The sequence below is a fragment of the Adiantum capillus-veneris genome, chromosome 1 (assembly GCF_014529385.1).
Source record: "Adiantum capillus-veneris isolate H3 chromosome 1, ASM1452938v2, whole genome shotgun sequence".
In the NCBI taxonomy this organism is placed as follows: domain Eukaryota; kingdom Viridiplantae; phylum Streptophyta; class Polypodiopsida; order Polypodiales; family Pteridaceae; genus Adiantum; species Adiantum capillus-veneris.
The window spans coordinates 144882614-144898923 of NC_140931.1; the positions used below are offsets into that span (position 1 = coordinate 144882614).

At 41.5% G+C, this 16310-nt stretch overlaps 1 protein-coding gene across 1 annotated transcript; it reads left to right on the forward strand.

Annotated features, from left to right (window-relative positions):
* Positions 1-10362: 10362 nt before the first annotated feature.
* On the forward strand, positions 10363-11085 carry LOC147465737 (uncharacterized). Its single transcript, XM_086498193.1, has one exon. The coding sequence runs from the start codon at positions 10363-10365 to the stop codon at positions 11083-11085; it is 723 nt and encodes a 240-aa protein (XP_086354319.1).
* Positions 11086-16310: the final 5225 nt, after the last annotated feature.

Genomic DNA, 16310 nt, shown 5'->3' on the forward strand with positions numbered 1-16310 from the left:
GTCCAAATCAAAAACTAAAAACAGATGTGGACTCAGCACATCAAGGGGAATCCATAGGGCAAGAATCCAAGCAAAACAGAGGAGAAGACATCCTACGCGTAGGATGTCTACTGGGGCTTAGTGAAGGGAAAATTTGACTGAGCTTATACAGTAAGGTTCCATTTGGCTTAAGGGTTCCAGAACTTCTTTCAGAAGTGAATTTGGACCTTGTTTGACCTTTTGACGGAGCAAAGATTGAATTCAGAACTTTCACGTAAATTGACCAACATCCGAGGGAAGTACAATTCCAGATTAGCAGGCCTAATCCAGAACACCAGCAGTGTATAAAATACAGTAGTGGTTGAGGTTAACTCTCCAGTTATACCAATCATTACTAAGATAACCTCTAGCGGTTAAATGCTTTGATTTGATTTTGCAGAAATCTATTTGGGTATCATTCCAAATCAGGCTATCGGAATAGATTTCTAATCCATTGACATGATATCAATATTGAAATGATACCCAAATGGTCTCAGGAAATTGTTAGCATTCTTTCCTTTGGAGGTAGGTTTGATAACACGGAAGACAGATCCAAACACCAAACAATTCAACAAACAAAAAACTTCCAGTTGATTGCAGGACGACTATATCATCTAGGATCGGACCAAATTCTACGATTATGTATAAATCCGGAAGAATGCAAGTGTTATCTTGAAGAAGCGCATGTCCAGGATTGTGCATTTTATTGTTCAACAGTGAAAACACACCAGAGACTGAAACATTTAGGGGTTTATTGGCCAACTATGTGCCAACACACATGCTTATGTTACCAATTGTACTATATGTAGTACCAAACGACCAGTGGATCACGCGACCTTGTTTCATGTAAACATTGCACCTACATGGAGTCAATATATCATTGATTTCTTAACCACAAGGACGTTTCCTGAAAACATAACAAAAGCACGGAAAAGGGCTATAGAAGTGGAGACTCGTGACTTTCAGTTAATTGGGAACCAACTCTATAAGCAAGGAAAGGACAATCAACTTAGAATCTATGCAAGTGAAAGTGAATACCTGCTGATTCTAGAACACGCACATGGCAGAATAAGTCGAGGCCATTTTTCAAGCGATAAGACGATAAAAATTGTCTTAACCGCAGGAATATGGTGGCCTACATTGCATATGGATGATGACGAGTTTGTAAAGCGTTGTGACGCTTGTCAATGCACCAAGGTGCCGATAAAGAGAGATGAGATTCCACTACGGCCAATGATGGGAGCAAGGGCATTTGCAAAATGGGGCATTGATTTTGTGGGGCCTATTTCACCCCCTGCATATCGCACCCATACCTAATATATCATTGTGGCTACGGACTATCTCACAAAATGGACGGAAGCCAAGGCAACACAAAAAGCAGATGCACGAACCACTGCACAATTTTTGTATGAGAATGTCTTTGTACGATACGGTTTACCAATAGAAATTGTCAGTGATCGAGGAACACATTTTCTTAATGAAGTCATTGAATATCTACTAGAGGAATTCATGGTCATACATAGAAAGTCTGCTCCATATCATCCATAGGCAAATGGACAAGCAGAGGCCACAAATAAAACACTATGCACGGTTCTCACTAAAATTGTATCAGAATCAAGAACAGACTGGGATCAGCAGCTACACTCAACACTATGGGCATACAAGGTAGCTTACAAAACATCGATAGGAACGACACCGTACAACATGGTGTTTGGCCTAAATGCTATATTACCCATAGAGTTTTTAATTCCAACTCTACGAGTAGCGAAACACTTAGAATGGACAGGGCATGAGCTCTCTTCAAGAATAGATGACCTTGAAAAGCTAGATGAACTTCGCCTGAGAGCTGTAGCTTCGATCTATGCTAAAAAGAGAATACAAAAAGAGTTTTTTGACAAGCATGTGCGCACGAAAGAGTTCAAACGGGTGATTATGTACTTGTTTATACCTTGAAGCAACATGCCAAGAAACTTAAAAAGCGAGGGATGGGACCCTTTGTGATTAGTGACCTATCACAAAGCGGCGCAGTCAAACTTACTACATTAGCAGGTGAAGAAATGCCAAATTGGATTAGTGGGTGTCGATTAAAGAAATATCATTTACCACTAACACAAGATATGCTTCAACAAATCCATCAAGAAAAACAACGAATGAAGGAGAAACAGAGGGTACGAGAAGAAGCTCAAGCAGAAGCAAAAGAACGCATGGCAAAAAGAAGGCTTCTACAACAACAACAACAATGTGGATCAGTGTTGCGAATCAGTGCCATTCAACTAACGAAGTTTGATGAAGGCACAGTGGAGCCAATAATTGCAGTCAAAGTGCGAGAGCTACGCGCCAATACATACATTGCGCGCGTACGGTCCGGTTTTGCGAGCTCCATCTATGGGCTTCATCTGATGATTCGATGAGCATACGTTGTCCGATTTTTCATTGCAGCATATCCACGCATTCACATTGAGTAGAGCTACACATTAGGCAATTTAGATTTTGAAAACGATGACCTGCAAATTTCGGCTAGACATCCTACATGATTCTGCACCAGGTGTTTTGGATTGGGGTTTTGGTTCATAGACCTTAGGGAGAGCGACCTATTGGTGTTAGTAGGGTCTCCTTCAAGTTCTGTGGCGTTTTGAGATTTTTTGATGGGTATTCGGCTCTAGAAAGCGTTGTAGGAAGTTTCCTCTCATGCACTCTTGAAGGTTGTGACTTAGACATTGGGTAGAGACCTCTGTAGGAATTAGTTAGGAGTCGGTCGTCTGTAGGTTGACACCCTATGCCTGCTTCCACGCGCCTACAGGTCGAGCTTCGTCCTTAGCTGACAAATCTTGTTAGGTGAGTTCTCGCTGTGCTGACGTCCGTTGCAGCGTATCCATCCAACAGCTACCCACGAGACGCTTTTGTTTTTAACCATGGGAACGTGGATATAACCAATGCAAAGCTATCCACGAAACACTTTTGGTTTTTACCATGGGAATGTGGATATAACCAATGGATGGAATAATCTCAAGAGAAAAATTGCATAAGAAAACAAGGAAAGAATAAGGGTAAGGTGAAAAAGTAACTTGTTGAAAAATCCACTTGTTGAAAGTAGCTTGTTGAAAAATCCATTTGTTGAATTGAAAAGTAGCCACTTGTTGGAAAGTAGCTTCATGCATAATCCACTTGTAGAAAAGTAGCTTCATGCATAAGCCACTTGTAGGAAAGTAGCTTCATGCATAAGCCACTTGTAGGAAATGTAGCTTCATGCATAAGTAGCTTGTTGGAGAAGCTTGGAGAAGAAACAAATCATATCAAGATATGAAAAGTAAATTATCACGATAAGTTAAGATCCTTATTAAATTAAGCTTAAAAGGAGGCATTCCCTACTAATTAAACGCTTCGCTTCGTTTCACTTCACTTCGCTACACTTTGCTACGCTTCACTTCACTTCATTTCTCTAAACATTTTGAAGTTGTAAGCTTGATAGTGAGCTATGAAAGCCATAGCTAATCCTCCTTCTCCATACACACCGTACACACACTTCTCTCCTCAAGAGAAGCCATAACCATAATCCAAATTACCATTACTCTCTTCACCTTCTCTCTCTTAACCTACAAGCTTTCCATATCTTGAATTTTCTTAATCTCTTCTATTCCCATAGACAAATTGGTGGTTTTCAAGCAAAGGGAATCGGAAAAGATTCGGCCACGTCAATACACTGGCCGTTACTCTTTCAAAGCAAGGAGAAGACCCTACTATCTTCACATTAAGGTTCCGAAACCTTAAGCCTCTCTAAGCCACTTGATTAATCCTCTCCACGGTCGTAAAGGTACGCTTAAATCCCTTCCTAAAGAAGAATTTGTTAATCCTTCATACACTATTATATGCATATTTTACGATACACTATCAAGTCCACTCTTAGGAACTTTGCCATTTTACACTATCATACATAGAAGGGTTTTACTCTTGCATAAGCACTCAAAGGAAGTTTTGATTAGTTTCCCAAGGTTGTAAGTTGGTGCATTTTGAATGTTTTGTGAGTACCATGCATAGATCACACCAAAGCAAAAACTCATTATAGAAAGCATATGCATTGTTCATTTCAAGTTTGTCTGCTTTCAAGTTTGTTTTGCAAATTCGAAGGGGGAAGTAAGGGGATAGATTCACGGATGTCATGACCGTGTTGCTTGAACATAAAACTCCCAACACTTCCATGGAGATGCCCCATGGATGGCAAATGATGAAAAGGGACCAAAATGGGATTCATCGAAGTCGGGGATAATTTGAAACTTACGTAGAGACAAAACCTTAAACTTCCATGAGATTCGTTGTTTTCTTAAGGTCTTGTTTGAATACAAAATTAAAAGGAGTTAGGAATTAAGGGTTTATAACTCAAGGAGCTTAATCTAAATTTAAACTAGGATTAAAAAACCTTACCGAGAAGATTGACATGGATAGCCATAGCATAACATAGCGATTTAAGTGTGAATTTGTCTTCATGTTTGGAAAAAGGCCGGCGCAGGTGTTTACCTATTGGATACAATGGGAGATGGTCCTTTTCGGCTAGGATTGATAACCGTTGGTCTATGTTTGAGCTCAGGGTTCATTCATTGCCCTAGAAATGGGATTGAATGGGAGTGTGTCCCAGCCAGGTGGATGTGACCCGCGGATGCGTCTGGAAATCGGCCTAGTCCGGGTAGGCCTGATGCCGATGAAAAAGGGAGAAAGGAAAAAGGATTCATGGAGGGACCATGATAAGGGAGGAGCATGTGATTTAATTAAGGAACTCTTCAATTTGTTTGGGAAAAAGGAACCTAAATGGGCTATTCCGCAATTGTCCTCATCAGTCGGACCTTTGCTCTTCTTCTCGAGATTATTGATTTTAAAAAGGAACCTAAAGTAGATTATTTTTGAAGCCTTTCCCACACAAGATAAAGAAAAATAAGAATTCGAATCTGTGTAAAGGTGCCGCCTTCTCACGTGGTGGAGGAGACGGGATACCCTAGTCCTGTGAAGAGGATAGGGATATGCCTGGAGAAGTATATGTGACTGCTTGAAAGATAACTAGATAATCTTACTAATATTAAAGGAAAAAGGAAGTAAAAATATTCTATAAAGGAAAAGGTGGGAACGACCTAATAATGCACATTTGCAAGGGTATGCAACAGTTTGCAAGCTTCTTTCAAATGCTTAAAATGTATTCTTGGTTCTCCATGATTGGAATATTGTTTTCTAGTATCATAAATACTACCTTGTGAAGGTGCATTTATCAAACGGTTTGGTGGGTGGGCGGATTCCGGAGGGTTAATTGTTGTCGAGAAAGCTGAACCCAATTTTATGTTGTCTTAACAATTAAGTCCAGAGCGGGGAAAAAGGGATTCCGATCTACGAAGCGGGCAACAACTTGGGATCGAGGGATTTGTGTAGATTATAATACACTCACCTTAGGGAACGCATTGACAGCTGTGCTCAGTCCTAACCGGGAAAAAAGTGTCAATGACCTTGAACCAAGGGTGAATTAGAGAACTCCCACCAGTTGACCTTGGGACGTTGAGTTCCAAGTTAGTCTGATGACTTCGATTGGTAAGTTTGATCAGTAAGCAAGGTTCTTCGGGGCTAAGGGATCCATATGAGATAAATTGAATGTTATCACCCGCTTGAGTTGGCATCGAAGAGCAAGAGGAGTCCTGTCTTGGTGTCGGTCTCAAGCGGGAGGGATGTCGGAGATCACGGTGTCGTGCGGCTCCGCTCCCATGCTAAGAAATATGCCAAGAAGATGCACATCAAGCTTATCGAAAGCCTACTTCATTAATGGGCTTGTTAACAGGACAAGTTTAATGATTAATGTATGCCAGATGCGGCTTAAAAGGGCCAACGGATGCCTTAATGATGCCAAGAATTATTATGCTTGAAATGAGCACAGATGGGATTTTATGATTTAGAACGGTAGTGCTTGAAGTTCTCTACCAGCCTGTCTTTACGGCTCGTCGATAGGAGCTACGGTGAAGAAGTTATGGCATATTGAAGTTTAAGTCGATTGCAGATCCGTACCGGATTGGGCAATTGCAGCTAAGGTGACAAAGATGAAATGAATGCATGGGCCTGAACTGCTCTACTTCTGGAGCGCGTCGTTCTTTTCAGATTGGTGATTGGAGTTCCGGTTTCCAAGATATTGGCCGATAAAGATTCACCGGGGGCCCGTTCCGTACCACTCCGGTCGGCTCGTACGGAGTGCCATCTGGGAGATTTTGGCTCTCGCTTGGATTTTGGAGTGCAACAAAGTAAGTGCTCGAGGAGAATCTTGTCCAAAATATTATCTCCTGCAGTGCATTGATAGCAGCTACACGTACGTCAAATGTGGTGTACGTCTCATTAAGTACAAAAACTGCTTGAAGAGCTTCAAGTGATCTCATAGAATGCAATGATTGTGGGATAAACCCAACAGAAGCAGGACCAGGAAGCTGGCTATTTTCAAAGACAAGGTCTTTCTCAAAATGCAGTTACCTATATTAGCATCTTGAAGCATCTGGCATTGTGCAAGATGATGATACAAGAAGTTAAACCCTTGATGAGATTGTTTGATAGGTGCTGCTAGGGAAAGATGAGGTGTTTGGCAGTGCTTTAATCGATAAGTACGCCCAAATGTGATTCCCTTAGTAAGTGGCCGCCTTCCCAAATGAAATTTATGGCCGGTATGTATGCCGACTGTGGTGCTTGGCGATGCTTTAGTGGCATGTATGTGCAATGTGGTGCCCACTATGAAGTTCATAGGGCCGCCCAAACAGCCCACCCAAGTCAAGCTACCTTGGCCGCCCAAAGGCAATGTGGCCCAAAACCCTTAAGGGGTATTTCTTTTAAGGTGTGAACGAAGGAATGCATGGCGAGTAAGGGCTGGCAGCGAGCAGAAGATGAAGGAGGAGAAGAAGCGCTCGTGACGGCCAGGTGACTACTCAAACGAGCGCGGCCCTGTGACGAGAAAGAATCAAATTGCCATGGCGCAAAATTTTAGAGCTGCTCCCGCGCGATTCCGTGCAGGTCGAAATCCCACACTGCCACGTCATAGCGTTGTTCCCATGCCACGTCAATGACGCTGGCCCCATTGCAAAAAGAAGGCACACGCTATTAATAGCGGGATGTCTTTTGCATGAGGGGATTCGAAGCATAATGAAGCAAAGAGAAGGGAGGAACCTCGAGCATAGCGAGCTCTCTCTCTCGAAGTGGGGGAGATGCGGTGTGCTCTCTCTCTCTCTCTCTCTCTCTCTCTCTCTCTCTCTCTCTCTCTCTCTCTCTCTCTCTCTCTCTCTCTCTCTCTCTCTCTCTCTCTCTCTCTCTCTCTCTCTCTCTCTCTCTCTCTCTCTCTCTCTCTCTCTCTCTCTCTCTCTCTCTCTCTCTCTCTCTCTCAGCTTGGAGAGACGGCATGCTCTCTCTCTCCATCGGGCTTTTGCATGAGAAGAAGCCAAACAAAGAGTCAAAAAGGGAGCGAATCAAAGAGCAAAGGTGTTCTCACTCTCTCTCTCGAGTTTGAATAGAGGTAGGGAACCAAAGGCTATCTTTCTCTCTCTCTCTCTCTTCCTCGTCCTCGGACTTAAGCTTGAGAAGAGGAGAGCAAGGAGCCAAAAATCAAGGAAAGGGCGTGCAATTCAGGGGATTCTCTCTCTACAAGTAGCTCTGAAAGACGCTCGACCGAGCAAAGAAGGGCAATCAAAGAGAGTCTCGAGAGATCTTGACAACATCAAAAGAAAAACTTGAGGCTTATTGTTGGTAACCAAAGGAATAGAAGAAGCATAAGAGCGGGCTAAGGAAGTCACTCGGAGAAGCAAGGGATAAAGCTTCGGATAGCAATTGAAGAGCAGGAGGGAGTTAAAGTGCAGAGCATGAGGGAGTTAAAGTGCAAACCATGAGGAAGTTAAAGTGCAGAGCATAAAGAGCAGGATAATCGATAATAATTGAGGCTTGATGATTGAGGCAGTGAACTGACTTGAAGCTTGTTGAATCTAATGGAACTTGAAGCAGACAAAGCGACAAGAGATAATTACCATCATCGTCATCAGCTAGAGATTGATTTAATATTCTATTAAGTCTGGTGTCGTTAATGGCCCGATTAATCCTGTAAACGGGAGCTTAAACTTCTAGTTAGCAGATGATCCAAGTGGCGGCGCTGTTAACATCCCGCCTTGGCTAAAGATTTAGTTGTACTCAGATGTATTAATCGATTAATTGATGATTGCGGTGATTGCCAGAGTTATCAGTTGTTCTTGTTCTCTCTCTTTCACACCTCCCACACCCAGAGGCCTGGTGCCTGCCCCCGGCTCACGTAGCGAACACATATCCCCCGACAACGGTGTATCCATGTGGAGATAGTACAGCTGGTGGTCCCCGGGCATGGCCCTCACAAGTGATATTAGAGCGCAGTTTCTGTCCTTGGATAGATAAAGGTTTTAACTGACTCTTGTAAGAAAGGAGTGAGATAATGAAAAATAACTTCTTAAATTGCAGATGATGTGGACCTCTCAAGAAGAGGAAGTACTCTAAATTGTCCAAAACCAAATGGAACGAGCAACTATGGAACAAAAGGAGGCCATGTTAGAACACTTTGTTCACCTCCTTTTTCCTGCCAAAGGGACAACCAGAGCTCAACAAATGTGGAAGACCCAATGCAACATAACTGAAGTAACTCTTTGGGGCCATGAACACCTTCTAAATAATCTTCACCTTGCCATGATGAGGGAGAAATTGGGACTAGGTCCCAACCGCTATTGTATTATTAGTTCTCATGCCATAGAATATGAAAGCAAGCTTCTTCTGTTAATAACCAATCTCCCTCATGATAAGATGTTTATCTACCCACGACAAAGAACAGCACTTAGTGGACCATTTACACATAGCCCTTGGAAACAAGTTGGTGAGGCTATATGTGCTCACAAGTCACTTTCTTCTCGAGTCCACAGACTTGTATTTTCAGTGACTTGTAACCTTAGGGCTTTAAAGTCCGTACTGACAAAGCAAGAGATGGAAGAACTTGATGTCTAGAAAGTACTAAAGAAGTGCTAGCCTATATCAGTAATTATTTCCCCGAGATGTATAAAGTTTTGGCATAATAGAAAGAGAAAAAAGAAAAGCTTTGAACGAGAGAAAATAACAAAGAGTTTACCTTTTTGAAAGGTCAATCTTCAAAAAGAATTTAACTAGTCTTGTATACCTGAAAGGTTTTTCAGCTTGATTGCTAAGAGAAAGGATTTTTTTTGTCACAGCAAAATGCCACGTAGACTCACAAGGAGTTAGGCTGCTCGGGATTTACCATCAGTTAGTGCTTCAGATCATGCACCCCTTGATTCACAAGTGCCACCAACACCCCAAGCTACACCTGTGCCACATTCCAACCAAATGTCGCTTGCTGCAGCCCTTGTAGAGGATTTTGGGCATGACAAAGATCTCAAGGCCCTTCTCAAATCTGTGCAACCGCATCCATTTTTAGGAACGGGTGATGATGTGCCTACCCAACTTGAAGAGTGGATAATTCAGATGGATGACTACTTTGCTCTTGTTGGTTACAATTCAGTAGCTCAAGGAATAATGGGAAGAGCCAAGCTAGAAGGACCTGCAAAAACATGGTGGAAGCTCAACTGCCAAACTCGTCAAGTAGCAGAAGTGACTCAGAGTTGGGATGAGTTAAAGCATCATCTCAAGGAACGCTATCTTCCCCTAGACTACTCCACCACTAAGATGAATGAGTTTCTTTCATACAAGCTGGGGAATAGGTCAGTCGAAGTTTACTATGAGGAATTTGTCCGGCTTTCGCGATATGCTCCTCTCATGACAGGGAACAAAATCTAAGTCGCTTCATCCTTGGACTTGGAGGAGATTTGGCTTACAAAGTAGAGTCCCTCCGAGTTGTTTCACTCGCAAACGCTTTAATTCTGGCCAAGTCAAAACATAAGAGCCTTTTTAATGGAAGCACCACAACTAATAGGAAGTGAGAATTTCCTTCTTACCATGGTCAGCCCTATCAAGCAAATAAAGTACCATTTATCCCAAAGCCAACTGCCCAACCCCAACCGCCACCCCACCTTGTTCGTGTGAATGCCCTTCCTGTCACTCAAAGTGGAAGACAAATTCAATGCTACAAGTGCCTAGAGTTTGGTCATAAGAAGGGCGAATGCCCTAAAGGAAATGACTCCAATTATTTGGTGCCTCCTGCTAACCGTCAGAATCCACCCAATCAAGGGGGACAATTCAGAAACCTTCAAACCAGAGGGATAAATCGAGCACAGGCAAGACCTAATCCTATGCCTCATCTTCATGGACAAAATCCAACCAACAACCCACCTAGATCATCAACTGTGAACTTCATTTCAATAAAGGATGAGATGGAGGAGCAAGCCCACATCTATGCTGCCTTCGGACCCCAGTGGCAAAAATCGACAATTCTCCATTCTTGAGACTAAGGGAGAGTATGAGGGTAAACCTCTTTCCTTTCTTATTGATTCTGGTAGCCCACATTCATTTTTGTCACCTAACACTGTAAAAAGATTGCAAGTCACCTCCCAACCCACAGGCCGTAAGTTACGGGTTTCTCTAGCATTTGGATCCACCATTCTGACAGATGAACAGATGGTAGACCTATCCTTTCAACTAGAAGGTCACTCAACCCAACAAAGATTTAGAATCCTAAAGATGGGCCGATTTGAAGGAATCTTAGGGATGGATTGGCTGAGCAAAAATAAAGCCAACATCCATTGCAGTGAAGGAAGCATCTCTTTTTCAAACTCAAAGGGTGAACATGTCTTAGTGCAAGGCAGAACAAGGAAAGCTCCCCTCAAGGTGGTCAAATCCAGTCGTTTGGTTAAGGCGTTAAAGAAAGGACTGTCAATTTTTGTTATAAGGCTCAATAAACCAGAGACCAAATCAGAAGAATCGGAGCCTGAATGGCTAAATGAATATCAAGATATTTTTCCGGAGGAATTGACAACTCTTCCACCACCTAGGGAATTAGTACACGAGATCAAGCTCATTCCTGGTGCCCAACCAATAGCAAGGACTCCCTACAAGATGTCACCTTCCAAATCCATAGAGCTGAAGAATTAGTTAACTCAGCTTTTGGAACAAGGTTTCATCAAACCCAGTGTCTCTCCCTGGGGTGCTCCTATACTCTTCCAAAAGAAGAAAGATGGAACGTTCAGACTTTGCATAGATTTTCGAGGCCTAAATCAGTGCACTGTCAAGAACAAGTATCCCTTGCCTCGCATAGATGAGTTGCTTGATCGACTTGGATGTTCCAAATTTTTCACCAAGATTGATCTCAAGTCAGGCTATTACCAAGTTGGGATAAAAAGGGAGGATATTCCGAAAACAGCTTTTAACACAAGGTTTGTGCATTATGAGTTCACTGTCATGCCTTTTGGCCTAACTAATGCCCTGCCACATTTAACCTCTCATGACCGACCTATTCAGGACAGAGTTAGATGATTTTGTTCTAGTCTTCTTTGATGACATCCTTAAATATTCAAAGACTAGAGAAGATCATGAATGGCATGTACGCCATGTCTTGGAGATTCTCAGAAAAGCCCAACTCTACGCCAAGTGTAGCAAATGCTCTTTCTTTCTAGAGAAGGTTGCCTACTTGGGATACATAGTTTCAAAGGATGGTCTTTCTCCCGACCCAGCTAAGGTGGAAGCTGTAGTTTAGTGGCCCATTCCCAAGATTGTTTCAAAAGTACGGGAATTCCTTGGCCTAACTGGATGGTGTATAGCATTTATAAAAAAACTATGGACTCATCGCAGGCCCTCTCATTGAACTCACTAAGAAGGAGGAACCCTTTATCTGGTCAGACAAGAGGGATAAAGCATTCAAGAAATTAAAGGAGATTTTTTCTAGTGAACCTGTTCTCAAACTTCCAGATTTTCAAAAAAACCTTTGAGGTGATAGTGGATGCTTGCATACAAGGTATAGGTGGAATCCTATAGCAAGAAGGCCATCCCATAGCTTATGAATCATGACAACTCAGGGTTCATGAGAAGAATTATCCCACCCATGACCTCGAACTATTGTCTGTGGTTCATGCCCTCAAAAAGTAGGAGACACTATCTTCTAGGTCAGATGTTTGAGCTTGTTACTGACCATAAAAGTCTCAAGTGGATTTTCACCCAGCCAAATCTCAATATGCGACAAAGGCGATGGGTTGAGTTCCTACAAGAGTTCACTTTTTTGAGATCAAATTTAGACCAAGCAAGGAAAATCAAGCTGCCGATGCTGTAAGCCGACGAGTAGTGGCCCTTGCCATTACACTAGTCCATTCAACTCTACTCGAAGAAGTTCAAAATGCCCTCCAAACTGATGAGCAATTTGGCCTGTTGATCCAAGAAATCCAAGCTCAAGTCCAGAAAAGATATCTGGAAGGCTACTCTATTCAAGATGGACTCTTATTCTTCAGAAATCGATTGTGCATACCTACATGATTAAGGATGCAAATTCTAAAGGACGCTCATGAAACTCCCCTTGCAGCTCACCTAGGTTATCACAAAATGTTTGCTTCTCTTAAACAGAATTTCTACTGGCCTAAGATGAAAAAGGATACCTTAGAGTATGTTAAGAAGTGTTTGGTATGCCAAAAGGTGAAGGCTGAAAGAGTTAAGATTCCTGGGAAGCTACAACCATTGGATATACCTACAATGAAGTGGGAGTGCATCAGTTTGGATTTTGTAACAGGGTTACCCAAGACTACTGGAAATTTTGATTCAATTTTTGTGGTGGTGGATAAACTCACCAAAGTAGCTCACCTTGTCCCAATCAAAACCATTGCCTCTGAAGAGCAGATATTGCTCAAATTTTTGTAACAAAAATTATCAGATTACATGGAATACCTGCTAGGATAATCAGTGATCGTGATGCCAAGTTTACCTCTAAGTTTTGGAAGGCATGTTCCAATCCTTAGGCACTCAATTAAACCTAAGTTCAGCCTATCATCCAGAGACAGATGGACAAACTGAAAGAGTTAATCAAGTCATAGAAGATATGTTGAGATCATACTGCACTCAGCAACCTCATCTTTGGATCAAGTTTTTACCCTTAGTGGAATTTGCTTATAATTATTCCTACCATAGAAGCCTAGGAATGTCACCATTCAAAGCTCTTTATGGACAAGACTGTATCATTCCACTCATAATGGCTGACCCAAGTCTCCCAGTACCTACAGTAAAGAATACACTTGAAGAAATGGATCATCAAATCAAAATAATAAGAGAGAACCTTAAGAGAGCAAGTGACAGGCAAAAGAGTTATGCTGATTTACATAGATCTCCTCAGATTTTTAAGGCAGGAGATAGAGTTTTCCTTAGGGTCAAGCCAAAGAGAAGTTCACTCAAATTGGGAAAATACAGGAAGTTAGCATATAGATATTGTGAACCCTTTGAGATTTTGAGAAGGATAGGGAACCAATCTTATGAACTCGCTTTACCCCCTCACTTGCATGTGCACAATGTTTTTCATGTTAGCTTGCTAAAAAGATATGTTGCAGATCCCCTTCACATCCTAAATGATGAAGATACTATTCTTAACACACAGGAAGAATTCTAGATGGAGCCGGAACAAATTTTAGACATGAAGGAGCGAAAGCTACGACATCGAACAATTCAGGAGGCTTTAGTCCACCAGTGGAAGGGCTACCCCATTGAAGATGCCTCTTGGGAAGATTGGGAACGCCTTACTTCTCAGTTTCCTCATCTTTTCTATCAAGATTCTCCTCTTTTTTGTACTCAAACTAAACCATGTTAGGCCATGTAACTACACAATCCAAATTCTATCTTACCGAACTTTTGTAACCTAACCTTTTGCTAAAGAATAACGAGATTAGCGTTTTCCTTTACATCTTGTGACTTGGATCTGTGTATGGAATTACAAAATCAATAAATAGATTTAGTTAAGTTTGAAATTCTCTCAAGGACTTCTATCAAATACAAGATATAAGAACTCAGAACCAATTTCATTATATCCATCAAGAAAAATCAGAGAAAGAAGGACTTAAGGCAGGCACCAAGATCTTAGAACATGATGAACTTGTTAAGGGATATAACAAAGATACATTTTCTAGAGGTCAATAAGCCCATCCATTACATGATCACAAAAGCAACTATCACAAGCAAGGCACATATTAGGCCTCTCATCAATAGGAAAGATTTGTTGTGAAATTATTGCACTAATCTCTCTAGTATGAGGTGTGAATTTAAAGGGCCCTCTTAGTAGTAAACCAAAATGAGGGTAAAGATAATCTTTTGATGAGGGAGGAATTGAGCAAGCAAAAAGACTCGTTCTGAAAAACCTTGATGCATTGACCTCATCACGCAGTAATACCTAGGGCCCTAACCCATAGCTTCAGTAACCATAGTCAAACGGACATTATTATGAAAGTGATCCCAACCCCAAAGGGTCACCCTTGTTATACTTTGAAATGTCCGCCATTTGGTTTGAGCTACTGAAGTTCCCAAGTGAGTAAATAGAAGGCGCCCATATCGCTCCACAAAATCTCTCCTCATGGATTCACTTGTTTGTTGTAGATGAGGAATGGCTACAGATAAAACTAACTATTGCCACCGATCCATAACGTAAGATAATGAGTAAAGAGACAAACCTAAGGAATTTTGACAAGGGATGGAAAGAAGTGAAAGACAAAGGGAATAATACTGGAAAAAATGAAAATATAGTGCACCTTATATAGGCTAGCCAGCCAAGGAAGGGTAAATTATCTTTACTCAAACGTTGAAAGTGTAACGTGCGAATGAAGATTTCCCAACCTTCTTATTTATTTCGAGCTGAGGACACCTCTTTCTTTCTGTTCAGGAGTTTGTAAGGTCCTCCTCTTATCCCTTACTCTTGCTAAAATATCTAAGTCGTTGACTATCCGAATACAATCAAGTAAATCACCCTAGCTATCCACGAGACGCTTTTGATTTTAACCATGGGAACGTGGATATAACCAATGCAAAGCTATCCATGAGACACTTTTGGTTTTCACCATGGGAACGTGGATATAACCAATGCATGGAATAATCTCAAGAAAAAAATTGCATAAGAAAACAAAGAAAGAATAAGGGTAAGGTGAAAAAGTAACTTGTTGGAAAATCCACTTGTTCAAAGTAGCTTGTTGAAAAATCCACTTGTTGAATTGAAAAGTAGCCACTTGTTGGAAAGTAGCTTCATGCATAAGCCACTTGTAGAAAAGTAGCTTCATGCATAATCCACTTGTACGAAAGTAGCTTCATGTATAAGCCACTTGTAGGAAATGTAGCTTCATGCATAAGTAGCTTGTTGGAGAAGCTTTGAGAAGAAAGAAAGCATATCAAGGTATGAAAAGTAAATTATCACGATAAGTTAAGATCCTTATCAAATTAAGCTTAAAAGGAGGCATTCCCTACTCATTAAACGCTTCGCTTCATTTCACTTCACTTCGCTGCAATTTGCTACGCTTCACTTCACTTCATTTCTCTAAACATTTTGAAGTTGCAAGCTTGATAGTGATCTATGAAATCCATAGCTAATCCTCCTTCTCCATACACACCCTACACACACTTCTCTCCTCAAGAGAAGCCATAACCATAATCCAAATTACCATTACCCTCTTCACCTTCTCTCTCTTAACCTACAAGCTTTCCATAGCTTGAATATTGTTAATCTCTTCTATTCCCATAGCCAAATTGGTGGTTTTCAAGCAAAGGGAAGCGGAAAAGATCCGGCCATGTCAATACACTGGCAGTTACTCTTCCAAAGCAAGGAGAAGACCCTACTATCTTCACATTAAGGTTCCGAAACCTTAAGCCTCTCTAAGCCACTTGATTAATCCTCTCCACGGTAGTAAAGGTACGCCTAAATAACTTCCTAAAGAAGCATTGGTTAATCCTTCATGCACTATTACATGCTTATTTTACGATACACTATCAAGTTCACTCTTTGGAACTTTGTCATTTTACACTACCATACATAGAAGGGTTTTACTCTTGCATAAGTACTCAAAGGAAATTTTGATTAGTTGCCCAAGGTTGTAAGTTGGTGCATTTCAAATGTTTTGTGAGTACCACGCATAGATCACACCAAAGAAAAAACTCATTATAGAAAGCATATGCATTGTTCATTTCAAGTTTGTCTGCTTTCAAATTTGTTTTGCAAATTCGAAGGGGGCAGTAAGAGGATAGCTTCACGGATGTCGTGACCGTGCTACTTGAACATAAAACTCCCAACACTTCCATGGAGATGCCCCATGGATGGCAAATGAGGGACCAAAATGGGATTCATCAAAGTCAGGGATCACTTGAAACTTACG